Genomic DNA, 22,884 nt, shown 5'->3' with positions numbered 1-22,884 from the left:
TGACAATCACCGTACAGACACAAGGTCGACATAAATCGAAACAATCCGTATTTCACGTACCGCGTGTAAATTGCTTTTTAGAACGGTCGGAAAGGTCGAAATTTCAACTGTTTGCAATCGTGTGCGTGACTTGCAGCGGCTGCTATTGCGTATCTATATATCTGGCTTTATACTCCGTGGCGTTCGAGGATTTCGGCGCGACGTGTCGTCGTATATGTAATGTGTGTTTCGTGAATCGCAGTGGTGGTGGCGTAGATTTCAACGCAATGATGTCGCGTAGGTGATCTTCCGTAAAAAGTATATAAAAAAAATAAACAAGTAATAATAAAAGAAAAACAAAATACAACGAAGAAGAACCAGTGCAGTGAATGTATACCTGGGTGCACTTACTTCGCCCAGGTGATACCGTAATAATCGCATACCCTGACGGTATACTGAATAATAAAAGAAAAGTAAATACCAAGAGCATTACGAGGCTAAATCTACAGAAATATATAACAAACAAATAATAATCTCTTTGTAATACAGAGATTGAAGTCACAGAGAGTCAAATAGTAATCAATCCGCGAGGTTGTACATACATACTACCTGCTTTTCTTCCCTCCTTTCTTTTCTTCCCTCGTTCCTTTCATTATTATTATTTTTTTTTCTCATCCACGTCGTTCTCTCTCTCTCTTTGGCTCCAGTTCGTAACCAAAATGGCGGCGACTGGCGCTAGTGGTACGATTGGCGCTGAGCAACACATCCGCGGACTAGTAGCAGAGCGAACAATCGAATAACTACAATAAACTCGCCTGCTATTTCGCGCACTAAAAATATATTTGTTTTCATTCGTTTTTAATCCATGGAGAGTTCGTTCAAGGATTAATAGACAATCCTTGCGTGATTTTGTGTTGGTAACATTTGTTTATAATAAACGATCTGTGGAGAGAAACACAGAGAGAGAGAGAGGGAGAGAAGGCGAGAGAGTGAGAGAGTAAAAAATGCGGAGGGAATAGAAGAGGACGGAAAAAAAAAAAATTTATTCCCTACAAAGAGGCGAAGTCGCCTGTTACTTCGTCCGTACCAACAATTTGATATTAATCGACGATATATAACTGGTATTTACCGATTATTTTCAGAAGGAAGGAAAAGACAGAGATAAAAGAAAAGTGATTTTCACATTTAATACACACAAACCTACGTTATAACCAATGCGGTAGCGGCGCGATGCCTGCTGCACCGTATCGTCAACCTATTCTCGACAAGTGCAGCACTGCCATCGGTGAAAACATTTCGAAGAAGATCGTTAAACACCATCGTTCCAAAACTTTGAACATACTGATTCAGAATTCGCACGATAATCTACAATAAGTAAGTAAATGCGACGATTATCCGCTACCTGCCTCACTGCCTTTGCCTTGCGTATATTTCTTGTACTCCGTTCTGAACGCTGATCATTCCATATTACGATTACATCTTTGCCCCCTTTATTCTCTTTCTCTTCACTCTACTATTCTTTTCTTTGTTTTTTTAGTAAATCGAAAACGAACTTTCCTTCTACAACATTTGTTTGTCGTTTCTTCGTTGCTCACTTCATTCTCGTCCGTTATCTGCGTTCTATGTGTGAGTGTGTATTTTTGCGTGCATGTGTGCTATCGTGTCGCGTACATATGTGCATTTTTTAGCCTGCTGCATGTGCCCCGCGTCTTTATTTATCGCCTATATTTTCAATGCAGTGGACAATGAGTTAGTTTTCGTTATCGATGCTCGTAACTTGAGACTATTACTTTCAAATTTTTGATACTGGGTGATGAAGCTTTCAAATTTTGGCTATTCTTATACCTTTGTTGTTGTACGTGTCCTTATGTATGCTATCTATCTTGACTGTGAACAGCTCACTTTCCTGATAGGTTATGATTCGATAATCAATGACTGTGCAGAATCAAGTACCGTAAATTAGGCTCACTGCCATTTCAACCCCCTTGCAACCATTTTTCAACCATTTTTTTTAATCAAACTCTTTTCTTTCGACGCCTCTCAAGACGGAACACCGATTCAGCGTAACCGCAACGTCAAACTTTTCGGTCAGTGACGGTGATCGGTTTGTGTGATTACTTTTGTAGCTTTTGTCATTCTTATTACATGTTATTTTAAGTATTTATACAAAGACGAACGGCCTTGAGGGGTGCTCTAGGTTACACTAAAGAATTGTGCTTTGTTTGAATTTTATCCGGCTTGTAGAATGTTCAGGAACTTTCTTTTTCATCTTTAGTCTGTGGCAATGAATAAGAGTTCAAACATGCTACTGGAAGTCATAGTAAATTGCAAAAGTCTGTTTCTTAAGTTTTTCTGATTACTGCGCAACGGTTTGTTTCATCATCTTATGATTTAAAAATAATCTTAACCTTTGATGACAATGAAACATGGAAGCAAGAGTGCAGTGATATCAACTCTGATTATCGAAAAGAAAGTTTGTTTAGACGAAAATTTTTTGTTGTAGTGTGAATATTTGTTACAAATTTATGCAGGATAGCATTCTTGAGCAAAAAGCTGGATACAATTCTTTAGCTACTAATAAAGTCGTAATTTTTAAAGTAAGGCTTTGCTGCATTTAGACAGCTATTTTTACATCGGAGAAATAAAGTGAGGATGATTTGGGAGTGGATTTATTTTTTGTCAACGACGCGCTGGGTTTTTAATAAGCTGCTTGTCTTTATTTCCAGATAAATAACATTCACACGGAAAACATCTTTCAAAATGAAGATTGATCGTTGTAGATTGAAAAAATGCACTTCCGAAGTGGTAAGCAATGGATTAATTATGAAATAAACTTGAAAAACTCTGACGACCTCTAATTCTTTTGTACAAAGGAATTTTGACTTACTTAGGCGACTGATCAATGTAACCTTTTTTGAAATCATGTGAATATTCTTGGATATTTTCAGCCTGCCGAATGTCAGGCGCTGATAAGCAAGTTGCGTTCGTGTTCGCACGCCGAATTGCTAGAAGAACTGAAGCAAATAGATGCCTGGACATTCGGAAAGTGCGAATTGTTCCATTGGATCGATGTATTAGACCTGAGTGACAGTATTCTTGAAGAAGCCGCAGCTAGATCACCCGATAACCAATGGGAACTCGCATGCGATCTTCCTCAAAACAGAGAGGTATGAAGAACAGAAACAATAAAATCTACTAATACAGATCGAATATTGATACGGTCAGCGGGTTTTCATAAAAAATTAAATAGATGAGTAAGTGAATAAATACATGCACTGCAAAAGGAACGTCTTGATAACTTACAGATTTTAGTATTTATTCATGTCTGATTTGAAACAAAATTTGGAATAATTTGCCTGAAGCTTGATATAGATTTAAATTATTTGGTTCGAATTTAAATCCTTCAAGTATAAGAAATTGTTTTATTTTTTTTTACAAGTTATAATCCGAATTAAGGCGTGGTTTTCCTACGAGTTTGAAATCTGCATAATTATTACTCACATATAATAAAAGGCATGTACGGTTTTCATGCTATTTTTAAGTAACATGTAAAATTACAAATTGCTCTTCTTTTACAGGCAAAAGAACTGCTTCTCTGGGTACTACACTTCACCACCCTCCTGATCGAGCACTCTTTTTCACGACATTTGTACAATAGTATGGAACATCTAGTTACATTATTGTCGAGTTGCGACATGCATGTTGTCCTCGGCGTGTTAAATCTTCTCTACATGTTTAGTAAACGTAGTAATTTTATTACTCGTTTAAATAGCGACAAACGTCAAGCTTTACTCAGCCGTTTGAATCACTTGGCTGAGGTAAGAAACATTACTTTTTCTATTTTTATTTGCTGCGAAATTCAAGTTTGTTTTATAAATATGTAATTCATGTAAGGTATGGATTTATACAAATTGGTTCTGTAGGTTTTGAGTAATTTTTTAACATTCTTTCTAGCATTTTAACACGTATGTATTGAACTGGTTCGTTATTTAGTGTTATATTATAACCTTTCAGAGCTGGGGTGGAAAAGAGAATGGATTTGGCCTTGCTGACTGCTGCAAAGAACAGCCGGAGAAGGTAAAACAGTTTTTCATTTGAATTTGCATTTGGATTTTTTTCATTCATAGTTGTAGAAAATAACATTTATGAGAGAAATTCAAATATCACGAATTCCAAATTTAATCGAATTATCTCAAACTCCAATTCAACTTGCTATTTACAAAGCTGATATAATAATATTTTCAAATTGAAAAACAGCCATTTCCTGCTAGTGCGACTACTCTGCACTTTGAGTTTTACGCCGAAAATCCAATCGTATTTACAACAACGTCAGCAACAACGACAGCAACGACAACAACAACAACAACAACGATGGCAACAGAACCAGCCATGTCAAGTAGCGGAAGTGCCAGCGGAGGATCAAGTAACAAGAAGAGTGGTCAGACAAATTTGGTCACTTATATCCATATCGAGGGTGTCGACAAACTCCGTAAAACTCCGGCACAAATAATGAACGATTTATTAAAATCGTACAATGTTCCTCAAGAACGACAGGTTGGTATTTACTTAAACTACTCGTATCATTTTAACTTATCGATCACTTATATACTTCTTCAATAATTTTGTGCTCGCTTTTTATGTCAATAAAGTTTCACAAAATTCATGTGTTCACTTTTCAGATGGCCTTGTTAACTCATATCAGATTGGCGCACAGTTTCTCAGATTATCGAAGACGTCTGCAATGTGTTCAGGCAAGATTACAAGCGCTCTCTGTACTTGTATATAGTAACGCTCTCCAAGAAAATGCTCACAGTTTATTGCACGCTGGCTTGTTAGAAGAGCTGGTCGAACTTCTGGAGCTCCCTCATGCTCACCTTGTAGAAATTCGTGCCGCAGCCCTACGGACATTAACTAGCATTATACATCTAGATCGTAATCCACATTTCCCAAAGTGAGTACCTTTGTGTCTTTTGGTTTGTTATCTTTTACGAATTATCCACTGTGGTACTAAACATCGTTTTTTTTTTTGTTTTTCTTGAATGAAGGAAACCAGGTTCTCGTTTGAACATGATAATAGATGTTACTGGTGCAAGTTCGTATCACGGTTTTCTACCTGTGCTCGTGCGAACTTGTATTTCTACTTTGACATCGCCACAACCCGATGGACAACCCTTTCCACTTCCCCTAGCCACAGCTTTGTTCAGCTTTCTTTATCATCTTGCCAGTTATGAAGCTGGTGGAGAAGCTTTGGTCAGTTGCGGAATGATGGAAAGTCTTCTGAAAGTTATCAACTGGCCGGGAAGCGAGCTTGAACACATTACAGTGAGTGTTAAAGCAAAAGGTTTAACGAATTTAATGGCACGGAAAGCTTCTCTCTACTTTTCTACCCAAATAAAAGCCTTTAATGATTTACTGTTCCATTATTTTCTCTATTTACAGTTCGTCACACGAGCTGTGCGAGTTATAGATTTGATAACAAACATCGACATGCAAGGGTTCCAAGCCCACGGAGGCCTGGTTAGTTTTATAAATCGATTGGATATGGAAGTGAACGTCTGCAGAAAGGAACAGCCTTTCGAAATTGAACCTCAGCAGCAATCGAATCAAGAAAATCAACAGCAACAACAGCAGCAACAGCAGCAATCGCCTGCCGATAGGCCTGCAGAGGTGGACGATGACTCAAACCCTCCCACAGCCCCCCAAATGAACGAGACCTTTGATGACCGTGAGGAATCGTTGAACCTGATGGAATTTTCCGAGGATGAAAATGCTGCCTCGAAAGTAGAGGACAAACGTGAACCTTTGCCCGATTACTCGGGAGCTAAGACAGGGAAAACCTGCCTTCCACAAAGGGCAGCACTTCTCAAGTCTATGCTCAATTTTCTGAAGAAAGCTATTCAAGATCCAGCATTCACCGACAGTATACGTCACGTAATGGAAGGGACTTTGCCAGCCTCATTGAAACACATTATTAGCAACTCCGACTACTACGGACCTTCCCTATTTTTACTTGCTACGGATGTTGTTACAGTTTACGTTTTTCAAGAACCTTCGCTACTGTCTTCCCTGCAGGACAACGGCCTTACTGATGTCGTTCTGCATGCTCTGCTAATCAAAGATGTAAGTGAATTTATTGTTCGATATACTTCATACTTTCCCTTGTCTTTGAATTTCGCTCTTACATTTTACTTGTATCAACAGGTACCTGCAACCAGAGAAGTATTGGGATCTTTGCCCAATGTGTTTAGTGCATTATGTTTAAATCAACGAGGATTAGAGTCTTTCGTAAAGTGTCGGCCGTTTGAACGTCTGTTCAAAGTCCTTCTTTCCCCTGTTTATCTCTCTGCAATGCGACGTAGACGAAGCGCCGATCCCCTCGGTGACACAGCTTCCAATCTCGGTAATGCTATGGATGAATTGATGAGGCATCAGCCTAGTCTCAAAGTCGACGCTACGGCTGCGATTATCAAGGTATTACACACGTAATTTCAAATACTTTTCATCACGAAATGTAACACTTTGGATCGAGCATAACTTTCTAACTCATGTATCTATGTCCCTTAAAAATCACCAGCTTCTAGAAGAACTTTGCCTTTTGGGTTGTGATCCTCGCTACGTTTGTTGGCGTGCGGCAAGCAAGTCCGAAAACTCACCGTCAAGCTCGAGTTCGAGCAATCGTCAGTCCTCAGGACAATCTGTCGGTGTTGGTGTCGGCGATGGAAGTGGCGGCGCCGGAGGAGGGGGTGGAAGTAGCAGCGACGAAGAAGACGAAGATGAGGAAGAAGCAAGCACTAGTTCGCATCCTCAACGCGAAGAGCAGCCATCTCCGTCTCCCGCTCAGCCTGGACCACCACCTCAACCACGGGAAAAAACACCGATAGCTTTAGTCGACTATATTCACAATGTAATGAAATTCGTCGATGCCATACTGAGCAACAACTCGACTGACGATCACTGCCGAGAATTCGTAGCCCAAAAAGGACTGGTCCCACTTCTGTCTATCCTGGGATTGCCAAATCTTCCAGTCGACTATCCAGTTGCTCAGGCGGCACAGGCTGTGGCTTCAGTTTGCAAAAGCATTCTGGTTAGTTCCAAGATTTGGTAAATTCTTTTACAGTGACGTTAAAAACTTAGAACTATGTTCAATTGATTTTTGTTTTACAGAATTTGGCACACGAGCCTTTGGTACTCAAAACAGGATTGTCCCAACTCAATGAAGTCTTGAATCTTCTAAAACCGCTTCATTGTCACATGGAATCCCCTGGAGGGTCGGTTCTTCTACACGAATTAGCTTCAGCTCCTAATTTAGAGACTGCTTTTACCAGCGATCAGGCTACGCCTCTACTTCACGCCATGAACGCGGCTCACGGCTACGTTGTCATGTTTGTTCACGTCTGCCGAACCGGCCAAAGTGAAATACGTAACCTTTCAATGAATCATTGGGGATCTGATCTTGGCTTGACTGTCCTCAAAGGCCTGTCCGAATTATACACCTCACTTGTATGGGAAAGTACACTCCTATTGGCGCTCTGCAGTGACGACATCATTCCTGCAGGTTGTGATTTTGGGAAAGAAGATATGGACAAATTAGTACCCCTGGAACTTAGGGTGAGATATTTTGAATCTAGGAGTATAAAATTTGGTCAAGTTACACATCGTTCATTCAATACATGTTATTGATGTAATTTTCCATTCACTTGTTAAACAGACTGAGGGCGAACCATCGTCCTCATGGGCTGCCACTACCTCGTCTGATATGGGTAGCAACGGAATGACGACCGCTATGGAAGCATTGAGTACAGATCCACCGCCAGTATCGATGGAGGTAATCAAAACTCAGGAATTAATTGCGCTAAGGGTTCGTTGATTGATAATAGGTTCTGAATTTTTATCCTTGAGCTGTTTTTTTGCTCGTTATTCGATTACTAGAATAATTGTGAAATAATAATTACTTCATTAAAATTAAGAAAAAAATCAAGGATTTCAATAATTTTACGAAGCATTTGCATTGAAATAAAGTAATCTATATCTGTATTCTCTTGTTCTAAAAATCTAACAGGTCGACGACAAGCCAAGCAGCGTAACTGGCAGAACGTCACCAAGTACTCATCAATTAAAGTACATCAAACCTTTGCTCGGGGCTTCATCACGTCTTGGAAGAGCCTTAGCCGAGTTATTTGGCCTTCTTGTAAAGGTGCGACAGTGTTCAATTAGACGATTATTCTTTACTTGAGAGCTGAATTCTATTTTTAATTTTAGTTCCTGAAATTTTCTGTGTTTTTAATTTACAACATCGTGGAATTAATTTCTAGCTGTGCGTTGGATCACCGATAAGACAACGAAGGGGTCAGCAGCTTCCCATGACTCCATCTCTGCCGTCTCAAGCAGCTCGCAGTGTCGCTAAAGCGCTGAATGGCTTGCTGACTCGTGGATTATCATGGGACAAGCTTCCACCTTCTCCAATTCCCAAATTTCGGCTTACATTTCTCATTTGTTCCGTCGGATTTACTTCGCCGATGTTATTCGATGAAAAAAGACATCCATATCATTTGATGCTTCAAACGTTTGTTCACTCTGGAGGCCAGGCAGCGTTCTTTGCGTACGTTATGGAATTTTATACGATACTTGAATGTATTAGTTTTTTCGTCGATATTGTATTGTTTTGTAATTTTCATCCACTCACAGTACATTTCATTGGGCATTGTCGGGCGGAGGGCAATTTCCCTTGTCTGATGGATTGGAGCATCCCAATCTCCCTGATGGAACTGGCGAATTTTTAGACGCCTGGCTGATGCTCCTAGAAAAAATGGTCAACCCAAAAGCCATACTAGATTCACCACATGCAGTTTCCTCCAAAAATATTGGAGTTTACAGAGTTTACGAAACGTTCGATCCTATAAAATATCTCACCGACATCCACAAGGTACTATTATAATACTATCAGACTATTTTATTTGGTATTTCACTTAACGTGACTAGCACCTGTTCGTTTCATTCCAACGAGTATCTAATTCCATCGTTTTTTCTACCTCCATTTACAGAAAGCATTCGAAGCTGTAATGCTTATGTGGGGTAAAAAACCATTGAAAAATTATGGAGCACGCATGACCGAATCGATTCTTTCTATTCTTCGTCACATTCTTCGTGGCGAAAAAATCATCAAGGTAAGTTCTTTTGCAACTGTATTGATCAGTTCTCTGTAATATTGGTTGCCAAAAGGAAAAAATTGTTAAATATCTGGTTTTCGAATTCATATCATTCTCAACATCTCGCACAGGAACGTGCTGAAAAAGAAGAAGGTGTAGAGAGTACCTCGACTGCAGCAGGCACCACTGGAGCCAGTAGTTCTGTAAACACTGTAACAGCTTCAACAACGGAGCGTCGAGAAGAGCCTGAAGCAGATGTTAATCCTCAACACTTGCGTCAACTGATGGATATGGGATTCAGCAGAGCTCACTGCATCGAGGCCTTGTTGCATACTCTTAATGTCGAACAAGCCACAGATTACCTTCTCACAAATCCGGCGACTTTGCGTAGAACGGTGAGTTGATTTCACGTAATTAAATTAACAATTATAAGTAGAAAACTAGAAGGATTCTGCTTTTGCCTTTTCACGATTATACGACTATCGCCTTAACTGATATCCTATATTTTCAGGACGCTCCTGCTGGAGATGCTAGTGGACAAGGTTTGATAATGGATCTAGAATTAGTGGATGACGACCAAATAATGCACGCTATAGCAATGTCTCTCGGGGATACAGATCCTCGAAAATATGTCGGCCCAGAAGAACCTCTGAAAGAATCATCACCGAGTAAAAGTATCGACGAATTTACTCACAGCACACTGGAACAGTGCTTAAACTTACTGGATCTCATGCCAGACACTGTCTATCGGATCTGTGATCTCCTGGTTACCATTACGAAACGAAACGGTGATGAATGGCGCGATGGCACTCTACGTCAACTGATTAGAGAAGTAAGTTTAATAAAGATCAAATTTCTAACAAATATAACTTGCATAATTTTGGATACATTTTTTTACGGTTTATGTTCTCTCTAGATCGCAGATTTGGTTGACTTCCTGATCGATATCGCCGAAAATGGTGGGGAAAATAATGGAACGCGACTAATTGAGTGCGAGGAAGCTAGCAAGGTTGCCGGTCGCATATACCTGTATACTTTATTCTTTGAGGTAGGTTTGAAACGACAGATCACTTTATTAATCAAGATAGAAACAGAGAAAAATTCTCTACACTTTTTCTGCTTTTGTTTTTGCAAATTATCTTCTAGATCATTTTGATTGAATTCCATTTCTTGTAGGGACCGTTCCAAGAGATGCGCGTACCTTGCGCACAAATAGTGGCAGAATGTGGCATCACAGAGAAACTTGTGAAGCTATTGGTAGTCAGCGAAGGACCGCTTACCGAATCAAAATCAAATAAAAATTCCAAAGAAAACAAGGACGCTGCTGCAGCAAATATAAAGACACCAAAATGGCTGGCGCCGCTACTTCTACTCATAGATCGTCTTGAAAAAGTCGCTGTTCTTACACAGAGAAAACAACTCATGCACAAGGTAAGCAATACACTTGCTTTTGTAACGCTTTTCATATACCTCAGCTACTTCGAAATAGACTTCATGATGTTTGACCGCATCACCTCACTTGTTAGGTGACAAACCGAACGTGGAAATGGTTCGACCTGAGTACCGGAAAGTGGACACCGTACTCATCCATCAATAACCGTGCTATTAACGATGCTTATCGGGCAGGAGAATCCAACGTTAGAATAACTTGCGGCAGGCGTCGTTATCTCATCACTTTTTCATGCATGACACAAGTGAACGAAGACAGCGACAACAGAAGACCCATAACGATGGAATTCAAACTGAAAAATTCCAGTGGAGAAGATGGCAATCCCACTACCGAATCAAACATGGATACCGAGGGTTGTCCAAGTCCCGCTATCAGTCCTGAAGAAGATAAACGTAACGCCGTCGTTCAGGGACTAGACCCTGCAGTTGCGCCAAACATTGTTCGGTATGTGCCAGTTTCTTTTGTTCAAAACAAACCGGAAGACAAATAATAACTAATTGAACTCATTTACAGCGCGTGTGTTAAACTTCTGGCAATACCGGTCGATCGAGACGCTTTGCACGCCTTGATGAAAGTCTGCCTACGTTTAACTAGAGATTATAGAAATGCTGAGGTATTCGCCCGAGAAGGTGGCGTGAAACTGTTACTCGACATGACACAAGGAAGCAGTTTTATCGGCTGTATTAGCCTTAGTACTCTACTGATTAGACACACTTTGGAAGAACCGCGAACGCTCTGTCTTGCAATGGAAAAGGTGAGGAAAAATTGCATCACGATAATTTGAAAATCTGTGAATTTTCAAAGAATAAATCCTTTGCCTTAACGAGTGGTAAATCTTATTGTTTCAGGTTGTTCGAGCTCGTACTTTAACCAACATTCCACCTGCTTATAAAGAAATATTATACATGACGAGGCAAATCAGCAGTGCCGTCTGTCGTAATCCAGAAGTCTACAGAGAAGTATGCGAGAATATTCTCAGAGTCGATATCAATGTCTTGAAACGTAAGTTCGGTAATGCCGTTTGAAAAAAAAAATTAATTTTCAACCACACCAATAATAAGTTAACCACAATTGAATTAGGAATATTTGATCAACTTAATTGCATGTTCAAAGGGATAAAAAAATTATGATGAATCTGCGTTTCCTCGCCAGGTGACGATGTCGATAACAGATTACTCGTCAAAGCGCTCCCACCTACTCATTCACCAGCTATGCCAATGGTTGAAGAAGTTTCGGTCGGCGTTATCCAAGACCTTTTGAACGCGCTGATCAAACCAATGCCTGTGCTAGCGGACGAGGCTATGTCGTCGACACCAATCGGAAGTCCGGAGAAAAAAACAACCCCTCATTCGACCTCATCGTCAACGAGTGTAGCCTCGACATCCCGTCGAGACATACTTCGCAACAGCAGTGCTACACCGGCTAACTGTGATGCTCTGGACGACGACGACCAAGTGTCGCAATTAACACCATTGAAAATATACGCGGATATCAGTAACAACGGTAAAGTTGAGCCTGAGGAAGCGAAAAAACCACTACTGCCAAAATCCGCAATACTGAAAATGCTCGCTGAAGCTGTACGCTCATACGGTGCGGTTGCAAATCTCATCACCGAGCACACGTATCGCGCGGGACAAAGCGAACTCGTCGTCGAGGATACGACAGCCCTCGCTTTTCTTCTCGACAAACTGCTACCAATGCTCCCGGAAAATACTTGTGACAGACAGTGCAGCAGCATGGCACGAATGCTCATCGCTGCTCTAGCTTCATGTAATCATTCGCCAGATGCGCAAACCACGCTTGTAACAGAGGTGAAGGCCGCCCTTACGCGATCTCTGGCGCTTCCTGAGAGCTCCGAGAAACATGCTCAGCTTCAGCTTTTGATAGGGCTTATATCGACTATGATCGATAACTGTCCACCTACAGCTCACACTCATCTTAGAGCATCATTGAAACTTAGTCAGTACAGCAACGTCAACAACATCGTTAGAATTATGCTGAAGAAGGGCATAGTCACTGATTTGGCAAAAATACCTCACAGTCTCGATCTTTCTAGTCCGAATATGGCTGGGACTATTAACGCCGCCTTAAAGCCGCTTGAAACTCTATCCAGAATTATAAATCAGCCCATGCCTGGCGCTGTTAGTTCAAAATTCAGCAAACCAAAGAACAATAGAAATGCTCAAGAGGAAACTGGAATCGGTGAACAAACTGGGACCACAAATTCTGAGGCTACTCATGCCGTTGGCGAAGAGCCGAACGAAGACGCCGAAAACACAGAACACGATATCTCTGTAACTGCCGAGAGCCTGGAACCCACTTCTGAAAGTCATGTTCACGAAGAAGGTGACGAAGCTGCGTTGGATGATATTATGGACCAACTTTTGGAGAGGTAAAATTGTGTCTCGACGATTATAATTTCCTAATTTCAATGCCTCAGTTGTTTCCATTCATTTTAGGCCTATTGATGTCGTGTTTATTGTTTTAAAAGCACTTATCAATCCAACCATTGTTTTTATCCTATATGAAATACAACTTTGAATCGATGTTCAGAATTTTTACACATTCGTTTGTTTAAAAATATATTCTCTTTGCTTTAGTACAGTATTTATAATCAAGTAGTGTACTTTTCCCTAGGGACGGCTCGGCCATCACGGAGGAGCCGCCCTCTCGGCCTCACAGACCAATGGATATTGATGAGGAAAGTTTAGCGATGCGAGAAGCAGAAGGTGAATTCGATCCTGCACGTGACACAACAGTAAGATTAACATCCTTTCTGTAATGTTGGTCTATTCCCTCAATGTTTAGCCTTGATGTTAAATAATGTTTTAAAACCATAGGAGGACCTGATGAGCTCCGATTCCGACTCTGACAGCAATCCATCCGACGATAACGAGGATGAAGTTCAAGACGATGATGACGATGAAGAGGAAGAAGAAGACGACGGTAAATATTTCAAAAAGCTAATTTGAATTCAGCATTTCAGGATTTCAGCATTTCAGGATTTCAGCATTTCAGCATTTTTACTTAGCAATCTCCTGTCTGTACTGTAATTTTAATTCGACTTAACAGCTGAAGAGAACGAAGAGGAGGAAGAGGAAGAGGAAGAAGGTTCCTCAAATTACGAAGAAGATGGCATGGAGTTTTACGACGACGTCGGAGAAGGCGTTTTCCGCATGCTGCCATCAGCTGATCGGGACAGCGGGAATGTAGTCATGATTCAACACAGTTACGATAATTACGACAATGGATCATCAACTCCGGCATCGACGGGTCCAAGTCTTCCTTGGAATACCAATTTTCCATTACCTTTTGGAATCTTTGACGATCCGACCGCAGTTGAAAGTAACGGTAATAAAAATGGCTGAATTTACTTTTCATTTATGTTTTAATATTTCTCCCAATTTTAATGCTGAATATTCTGTTTCGTAAATTTAAGTCGTTCAGATCCGTTATTTGTACTCATCGATACTCATATGTAATATTGTCTTGAATAGGAATCAATTCACATCCTTTACTGATGGCACGAAATAATTTGGAGGCTGCATCGTTGCCAGCTTCCAGAGCTCAACGTACCCTTCGTCAACGTCGTTATCAGTACCTCCAGTTGGCGAATCCTCGCAATACCAATCCGCCTGTAATTCTACAGAGGTATGTTGTTTGTGTTGTGTTTTTCTATTCTTACAAAATTATTAAGTAGGTTTTTAATGAATTCTGTTAGGCTTAAAACGAAACAAAATTTTTCTATCGCTTGAACCTTTCAGACTTCTTGGACCAACAGCTCAAACATTGCCGTTAGCCACGAGTCAAGTATTAGCATCGAATTTTAGAGATACCCGAGTTGTTGTTATGGACAATGGGCTTGGAATATTCACAAATCAGGAAGAAGAACAAATCGATTTCGTTGTGAGTACATTTATAACATTGTCTCCTAGCTAAATGGTGAGAAATAGAACTCAAGCGTTCTAATAGAATGCAAAACGAATCGATCTAAAACATTATCTGTATTATTTACTAATTCTGTCAGGATCAAGCCGGATATTTGTTCGGCCCAGGTCTCGCCGCAACTCTAAACAATATTCCTACGGCCTTACACTGGTGGATAGAAGAGAGTAAACTACTCGATGGAGATTCACAGCCTGATTGTTGCGTTGGTAAGCATATTTTATATCATTACCTCGATGCTCACGGCATCAAACCTTTGCATTGTTTTCTCTCCAAGTTTTATCACGAAATCTATTACATGAATTATTTTTTGATGCAGGAGTTGTACAGAAGCTTATACCCGGGCTTGAGAAGTACAGAAATATAGAATTAGCAGAAAGGAAAGAAAAGCGTAAAAAGCACAACACTGGCGACAAGGAGCCAGAAAAAGAGGAAAAATCAGAAAAGGAACAACCAAGTAATACCGAATGTACGTACATCATTTTAATTAATGTTTATTATCAATCTTTCATGGTCCTTTAAAACTTTTTCACACCTAATATTTTTCTCTTTCTTGTTTGACAATCACTATAATTCTTTCCGCAGCCGAGGGAGCTACTACTACTACTGTGGCCACCGATGAACAAATAACATCAGCCAGTACCAGCACACTGAGAGAAGATACAAGGCAATTAGTTGCGGCTGTTGAAGCTGCAGTAGAAGCAGTAGACGATATTATCGGTAAGATTTGAAGCTGTTTCATTTCATTTCCTTTCCGTAAAAATCTACAAAAATATGATTGAAATAATATTGAAATAATAAGTATAATATAATGTAAAATTATATTTGTATAATTTGAAAAGAAAACTCCTTGCCCTACTCAGAAGTAACAGGAGAAATGGAAGTCACTGTTCAAGAAGACGAGGATCGTGCCCCACCTACTCCTCAAGCCGAACAACGTTCTTCCGAAGTAAGAGATCCTAGGACAGTAACTCGTAATGCAACTCTTGAACTCGCTGAAAGTATTGTGGACTCGGTTCTACGACCAAGCGCATCTGAAGCTACTAGACTGCAACGTGAGTTGAAATTTTCTGTTTCGTACACCACAACTTGATATCTCAAAAGCTGTTTACCTCAATCAACTTGATCTATTGATTGTAAAATTTCAAATCGTAAAAGTTTATACGCGATTTTTGATACAGGGCAAAACATAAGAAACCCCGAAGACTTGTCGCCCATAAATCTAAGAAATCGTGGTGCAACACCGATACTTGTTGACTTCAATCAAGAGGTCTACCATGATCTTCCAACAGACATCGAGAGCAGCGGTAATCCCACAGATTGGATTAGAAGACTGCTGACTGATGACACTCAATTAAACGTTGAGCGAAAGTAAGTCGCAGTAATCAACTTGTGAGATCTTTCTTGTCTCACTTGGTTCGTTGCTTTGTTAATTCATATATTTTTTTTCATCAACTTTCTAACATATTTCTTATTACTATGTTAGTGCTAATGTCGTCAGCCAAGGCCCAAGTTCGTCTTCTGCTGAAAACAATCCACAAGAGTCTGAAAATCAACAACCACCTCAACAGCAAGAGCAACAACTACCTGACGGGGTCGATCCATCTTTCCTTGCTGCCTTACCTGAAGATATGCGCGAAGAAGTCATAGCAGAACAGCTCAGGTACGTTTATTTTTTTCATTTTTAGATTAATATTTTGGCAACGACGTTAATCATTGGACTTGATATTTTTCTTACCGATCATCTTTTATCCATGCATAGGCTTCAGCGTATCAGACAACGTGCGCAAGCTACGGTCGTCGAAGAGCCAACTGGTCCAGTGGAAGTAAACCCAGAATTTTTAGCTGCATTGCCACCTGCTATACAAGAAGAGGTTCTTGCTCAACAACGGCTTGAACAGCAGCGCCATGCTGCTGCATCTGCAAACCCAGAGGATCCTGTCGACGCTGCAGCGTTCTTCCAGAACTTGCAACCTTCCCTGCGACAAGCTGTAAGATAATCGAAAGATTAATCTTGTTAAAAGTAACTTAGGTCAATGAATACGAAGTTTTCGACCAGTTTTATGACGGTTCAGAATGTTGAGTCTGATGAGATTATATCAGCAAATTGTACACTCAGAATTGCAACTTTGTCTTGTTGTTGAACTCTGACAGATTATTATACTGATTTGTTTGTTATTAGACGACTTGTTTTGGTTTTGAATACTGATTTAACCAATTGTTTTCAATGTTTATAACAGATACTCACCGATATGGAGGAATCACAAATATCTGTACTACCCCCAGATCTTGCTCAAGAAGCGCAAAGTCTAAGAAGAGATTGGGAAGCTCGTAATCGACGAATGATGCAAGAGAGAATCCTGAGTCATGTTACTCAGAGCAATCCTGCGTTGTCTAGCATATTGAGGAATTCTGGACGAGGTCGGTTTCTAATGACATCATTTATTTTTTCCACTCATTTCCAAAATTCGAGGCATTACTTTGATTAATTGATTAATAATGTGTAGGCAGAGGAGGAGGCGCTCGTTATGCAATTCATACGGTGCCTCAGCGAGCGCAGTGGAGTTCTTGGAACCCTAGAGGCGAAGGTGGAATCAACCACCAGGGCGCTGGATTACGACTGAGGGGACGTCAACTTCTAGATCATGAATCTATGGCTTGTCTCTTGGTATTGTTGTTTGTCGATGAGCCAAAAATCAACACGTTACGGCTTCACAGGGTTATAAGAAACTTGTGCTACCACGGCAGTACCAGAGAATGGGTCGTTAGGGCCCTACTTTCAATTATGGAACGAAGCAACGATGAAAACAAAGATGCTGCTGCTGATTTTGGTGGGAAATTTAAAAGAAAAGGATTGTATCCGATGATAGACTTTGGGTAGGCGTTAATCATCGCATTCTATTCGCAATTTTTGCGATTAATAATCTCTTTTTCTCACTTTGATGTTTGTATATCTTGTCCGTACAGGTTGCCGAAGGTCGCTGAAACACGTAACAGTGCTCAGTCTTGGCTTAATATCAGCATGGATGCTGCGCTCGGTTGCAGAGCAAATGTTTTTCATATAACAAGACATGGCGGTAAGAGATCGGAACGACAGTGCAACGTTATCGCAATACATCCACAAGCAGCGCCAACCGTATGCAGGTCAGTTATTCAGTTGATAATTCTTCAGTTTCGTGGCAATATTAATGGCGGAGAATTACTGCGATAAAATTACCATAAAATATCGTTGTACTGATTTCGTAAAACTTCCTTTTCAACAGACATACCCTAGAGCTGTTGATATCGTTGGCGAAAAGTTTCCCGGGATATTTTGTACCCCTGAAATCCAAAGAGGCTGAAGAAAAAGAAAAGGAGAAAGAATCAAAAGAGAACAAAGAAAAAGAGAAAGAGACAAATATAGTGAAAGACGAAACTGGAACAAAAGCAAAGTCTACTTCTAAACCTGGAAAGAGTGATTTGCCAGATTTCTGGGACATGCTGTTGCGACTAGACTCTTGCGCTTCCAAGAAGGGAAAATCTGTTGCTCGTACTCACTCTTATTCAAACCTAGGATCAGAACCTGAACAGAGTACGACATCATTCGAGGTTTCCGCATTCGGACAATTGATCTCAATGCTGAATTGGTCAGTGGTTAAAAGAAGTAGCCAACTCACTGATAAATTGCTCAGACTTCTGTCCCTTATATCCATCGGTCTCACAGAAGTTAATCCGTACCGTCGACAAGAAGGAGCCAAGAATAAAAAAGTTGACGTAGGCAAGGAACAGAGCGTCGCGGCCCCTGAAGGACACCTTCGACTGGCGGTCCAAGTTCTGACAAGCAAAAGCTGCTCGGAAGAAGGATTGGAGGATGCTACTGCACTGCTTCTCAATCTTTCCCACTGCCCAGATCCTACCAGACAATTGATATTAAAACTGCTTCTGGAAGGTGCCATGGAACTGGCAAACATGGTTTGCGAACATATCAACGATCTCATGATGGAGCTAAAGGTATTGAATAGGGAAATAAACCGACGATATTCCATTGAAGAACAACCATCAACTAGCTCGGGAAGCGGTGGTCGTGGCATTCTGCACGATCGATTCACTAATGACAACGTCATTGTGACGGCACCTAGCAAAGTTAAAGCAGGCAGCGATCTCCAGCTTCCGTCGATGGGTGCACTTGTCAGCAAAACATCTAGTCAAGCATTCTTTTTACGTATACTAAAAGTTATCGTGCAGATAAGGGAAGCGGTTCGTTTGGCTCATAAGAAAAAAACCGAAGTTAGTCAAACCGCCGAAACTGCTATGGACACTGGTACCACGAGTCAACAACCACCTGTCGCAGTAGCGGAGGAATATGTCGAGGCTGTTGCTATGGATACAACGCAGCCTAACGTTTCTAATACAGAAACTCCTAAAGCTTCGATCGGCAGTACTGAACCTTCGGCTTCGACCGCACGCGACGAGGAAGACAAATCGATATTACCATTGTTGAGCGAGAGCTTGGTGCTTGACAACCTTTGGGAAACTTTGAGCGCTTGTCTACTCGAACTTGAACATACACCTGATCATCACGCCGTCCTAGTCTTACAAGTAAGGACAATCATTTTTATCGAATGACTATTAAGGGGGGTCGTTGAAACGTTGTATTTCAAATTTGAATTTCCCTCGACTAACATGATCTTTATTTCTTTGTCACTATAGCCTGCCGTTGAAGCCTTCTTCCTAGTTCATTCATCATCCAGCACACCGACTCGCGAACGTAACAATGATACAACAACTGAGGCACGAGACGTTGTTCCAGATTTGGCACCTGTCTCACCCATATATTCAGATAACGAAGGTACTTCACAGCCCGAGGCTGTTATCAGTAGTTCCTGGGATATGGCTCCGGCACCACAAGTCACATTGCCGTCGGATCAATTGAAATTCTTGAAATTTGCCGGTACGTTTTTGATGTTTTGTGTTTCATCGCTATAGATTCCCGATTATTCTTGGCATATGTAAGTTTTGAATTATTCATTTGCAATCTTTGTTTTTGCAGAAACACATAGGACAGTTCTGAATCAAATTCTTAGACAAACCACAACCCACCTAGCTGACGGACCTTTCTCAGTCCTTGTAGATCACACTAGGGTTTTAGATTTCGATGTAAAGAGGCGTTACTTTAGAACAGAGCTCGAACGAATGGACGAAGGCATACGAAGAGAAGAACTAGCTGTTCATGTACGCAGAAGTCACATATTTGAAGATTCTTTTAGAGAGTTACACCGTAGAAATGCGGACGAATGGAAAAATCGCTTCTACATTGTCTTTGAAGGTATGCAGTGATATTCCTGTGCTTTATTTATTTGAATAATTTGATCTGATTTTTTTTTTATATATATATTTTTTTTATTCACGTATATCGCAATTGAACTTTGGCTAATTTAGGCGAGGAGGGCCAAGATGCCGGAGGACTGCTCAGAGAATGGTACGTGATTATATCGCGAGAGATCTTCAATCCAATGTATGCCTTATTTACCGTGAGTCCCGGTGATCGAGTAACTTACATGATTAATTCGTCTTCGCACTGCAATCCAAATCATCTTTGCTACTACAAATTTGTTGGCAGAGTAATTGGTGAGTAATTATTTTTCGGTTAGTCATACTTGCGAAAAACCATTGTGTAACGATATTCGTTTTATTATTTACTTAATCACTTATTACTTTGTCTTTACAGCTAAGGCTATTTATGACAACAAACTATTGGAATGCTACTTTACACGTAGCTTTTATAAACACATTTTGGGTATTCTTGTTAAACATACCGATATGGAAAGCGAAGATTATAGCTTTTACAAAGGACTGGTATACCTCACCGAACATAACGTTTCCGATCTTGGATACGAACTCACGTTTTCCGCAGAGGTAACTGAAACACCAATTCCATTCAGCTGTTTGTCTCAAATTTTCTCCTTCGGGAATCACGAACAAGTGCAATTAGATTTAAGAAGAAGAGATATCTCAAGTCGTTAAATTTTTCCTTAATGCTCTTCATAGGTCAATGAATTTGGGGTCAATGACGTACGAGACTTGATTCCAAACGGTCGAAATATCGTTGTTACAGAGGAAACTAAACTAGAATACATTCGTTTGGTCTGTCAGATGAAAATGACTGGAGCGATTCGTAAACAGTGAGTGTTTTTGTGCACCTTCTTTTTATGACCGTGTCAAAATGCACATCAAGAAACTTAATTCAAGTGTTCTACTACATTTTTATTGTTTTTTCTTCAGATTGAACGCGTTTTTGGAGGGATTTTATGACATAATTCCCAAACGACTCATATCTATCTTTAACGAACAGGAACTTGAGCTGTTAATTAGTGGTTTACCTAACGTGGACATCGAAGATCTCAAATCGAACACTGAATATCATAAATACAGTCCAACTTCGTTACAGGTAAGTTTTGCCTTCTGTTCACTAATAATTTACAACGAATGTTCTATAAACGACTATTCTTCATACTTTGTACAGATTCAATGGTTCTGGCGTGCTTTACGCGGTTTCGATCAAGCTGACAGAGCGAAATTCCTTCAATTTGTTACTGGGACTTCGAAAGTACCGTTACAAGGCTTCGGTGCTTTAGAAGGTATGAATGGCGTGCAAAAGTTCCAAATTCATCGAGACGACAGATCAACGGACAGATTACCTTCAGCGCACACATGGTAATTATTGGTTTCATTTAGTTCATTTACAAATATTATTACTGAAAAAGATTCATTGAAATAGGAAAGTGATCAAATATCTGACACTTACTAACTGAGAACGCGCAATTTGTGAAACGAAATTGAATTGAATGGTGTCATGAATATACATATAACTCGACAGTAGTGACCTTGAAACTAATTTTCCTATATTCGTTTAATCTACAGCTTCAATCAACTCGATCTACCGGTTTACGAAACGTACGACAAGCTGCGCAGTAATCTGCTGAAAGCTATTCACGAGTGTAGCGAAGGTTTTGGATTCGCTTAGATTTGTTAATATCGAGTAACTGACGGCGCATAACGTAAGTTTTCTGTGTAAACACGCTCGTGTCTGTTTGCCTTTTGTTGTCGCAAAAAAATATCTCGATTCGAGACTATATGTGATTTTGTCTCTGGATTCTCTATTTGCACCTATGCATAACGTAACTATAACGGAATAAAATCGTATGAGTATGTACAACAAATCAAGACGTGTAATAAAACCGGAAATACGCGCTTGATCTTCAATCAAGATCTATATACTATAAATAAATGCATTAACAAAACAGAATATATACATATATGTATAAACATTTCGTATATGTATATATTATATTATACCATAATTATAAAATGATAACTTGTAATTATTAAGGTAAATATTTTGATTGCTACCAACGTTAGAGTTTATTTTGTTGAGAAAGATCTTGGAAGAAGATACAGAGCTTAACGATAATTCCCAGCAAAGCGAGATACGGGGAAAGTTAATGAAAATAATTAAGTAACTGATTTAAAAGAAGAAGAAAACGATTCGAATAAAATAAATGAAAAAGAAATATGTTATGTAAGTTTACCTATAAGCGTAGCCATTAAGATTGATATGTAAGTGTATTAGATAGGACACTAAGTACGTTGTAAGGGTCAAATAGAATGGAAATTGTATTATAATATACTGTAATTAATTGGATGCATTCTGTAACCGACTCGATAACCGAAAAAAGATAAAGAAAGAACCGGAAAAAATGTGAGAAAAAAAAACGAAATTGAGGGAACGAAAAAAATGAATAAAAGGTAGAAAAAAAATCGTGCGAGGTATTAAAAGTGGTAAAAGTTGAGGAAGTGGAAAATACGAGCAAGAGCCTAATAACGATTGAATTATTGATTATTTAATTTGCGATGATGCAGTCAAAGAAGTTTTATGGTTGTACACTATTATTAAAAATAATAAAAAACAAAAATGGAAAGAAAAAAAACATCAATAACTTTTAATTCATTCTATCGTTCTGAAGATTATTTTAAACTAGCAAAATCATTCGAAATCAAATGTGATGTTGAGATAATTTATATTTGTTCTTTTGTATTTTTTAGTTTTGTTGTTTCCTTTTTTTTCTTGCTTGAATTTGAGTAGCAACGAGGAACTCGAAGAAGCTTGCGACTGAAACTAATATGTTTTTGTAACGCGTATGTCTATAAATACACAAAATTCATACGTTATATCATTAGTGCACATACCAACAATAATTAAATCAACTATATCAGGCTCCTTTTCAAATTGTTAGGGAATTATTGCTTAGGATTTGCTGAAATAAACGTGTTGTATTTCTTATAATATCGTTGTGTCTATTTATTAATTAATCCGACTATAAACCC

The 22,884-nt window shown here is 39.7% G+C and overlaps 1 protein-coding gene across 6 annotated transcripts; it reads left to right on the top strand.

Moving 5' to 3' along the window:
* The first annotated feature begins 233 nt into the window (after positions 1-233).
* Positions 234-22,843, top strand: LOC124304476 (E3 ubiquitin-protein ligase HUWE1). 6 transcript variants are annotated; one of them, XM_046762766.1, is made up of 50 exons: positions 234-452; positions 1,122-1,353; positions 2,706-2,784; positions 2,928-3,146; positions 3,558-3,797; positions 3,994-4,056; positions 4,237-4,533; positions 4,659-4,930; positions 5,025-5,301; positions 5,419-6,099; positions 6,181-6,450; positions 6,554-7,063; positions 7,144-7,587; positions 7,688-7,837; positions 8,039-8,173; positions 8,292-8,578; positions 8,665-8,902; positions 9,021-9,143; positions 9,257-9,520; positions 9,637-9,957; positions 10,042-10,173; positions 10,302-10,556; positions 10,652-11,019; positions 11,089-11,329; positions 11,424-11,577; positions 11,728-12,967; positions 13,198-13,333; positions 13,416-13,521; positions 13,648-13,926; positions 14,073-14,226; positions 14,340-14,481; positions 14,603-14,729; positions 14,840-14,989; positions 15,106-15,240; positions 15,363-15,575; positions 15,702-15,891; positions 16,007-16,183; positions 16,283-16,511; positions 16,761-16,941; positions 17,028-17,397; positions 17,488-17,664; positions 17,784-19,098; positions 19,210-19,450; positions 19,550-19,825; positions 19,939-20,127; positions 20,228-20,415; positions 20,548-20,681; positions 20,782-20,947; positions 21,023-21,213; positions 21,421-22,843. In XM_046762766.1, exons 3-50 carry the CDS (start codon positions 2,740-2,742, stop codon positions 21,521-21,523), a joined length of 12,795 nt encoding a protein of 4,264 aa, XP_046618722.1. In that variant the 5' UTR covers positions 234-452; positions 1,122-1,353; positions 2,706-2,739; the 3' UTR covers positions 21,524-22,843. The 6 variants fall into 6 exon arrangements, with proteins under 6 accessions (XP_046618722.1, XP_046618721.1, XP_046618725.1 ...); XM_046762765.1 differs by having other exon boundaries at positions 234-554; XM_046762769.1 differs by having other exon boundaries at positions 234-570; positions 7,688-7,804.
* Positions 22,844-22,884: the final 41 nt, after the last annotated feature.

This window comes from Neodiprion virginianus, chromosome 5, assembly GCF_021901495.1.
Source record: "Neodiprion virginianus isolate iyNeoVirg1 chromosome 5, iyNeoVirg1.1, whole genome shotgun sequence".
Classification (NCBI taxonomy): Eukaryota; Metazoa; Arthropoda; class Insecta; order Hymenoptera; family Diprionidae; genus Neodiprion; species Neodiprion virginianus.
The sequence above is the reverse complement of the archived record's forward strand: the minus strand, read 5'-3'. Positions and strand labels throughout refer to the sequence as shown.

Bases quoted from the DNA above. Each gene is read 5' to 3' on its own strand.
- LOC124304476 (XM_046762766.1), top strand. From the start codon at position 2,740: ATGAAGATTGATCGTTGTAGATTGAAAAAATGCACTTCCGAAGTG. The intron at 5,302-5,418 runs GTGAGTGTTAAA...CTCTATTTACAG, and splicing joins GCGAGCTTGAACACATTACA to TTCGTCACACGAGCTGTGCG. The intron at 8,579-8,664 runs GTACGTTATGGA...ATCCACTCACAG, and splicing joins GGCCAGGCAGCGTTCTTTGC to TACATTTCATTGGGCATTGT.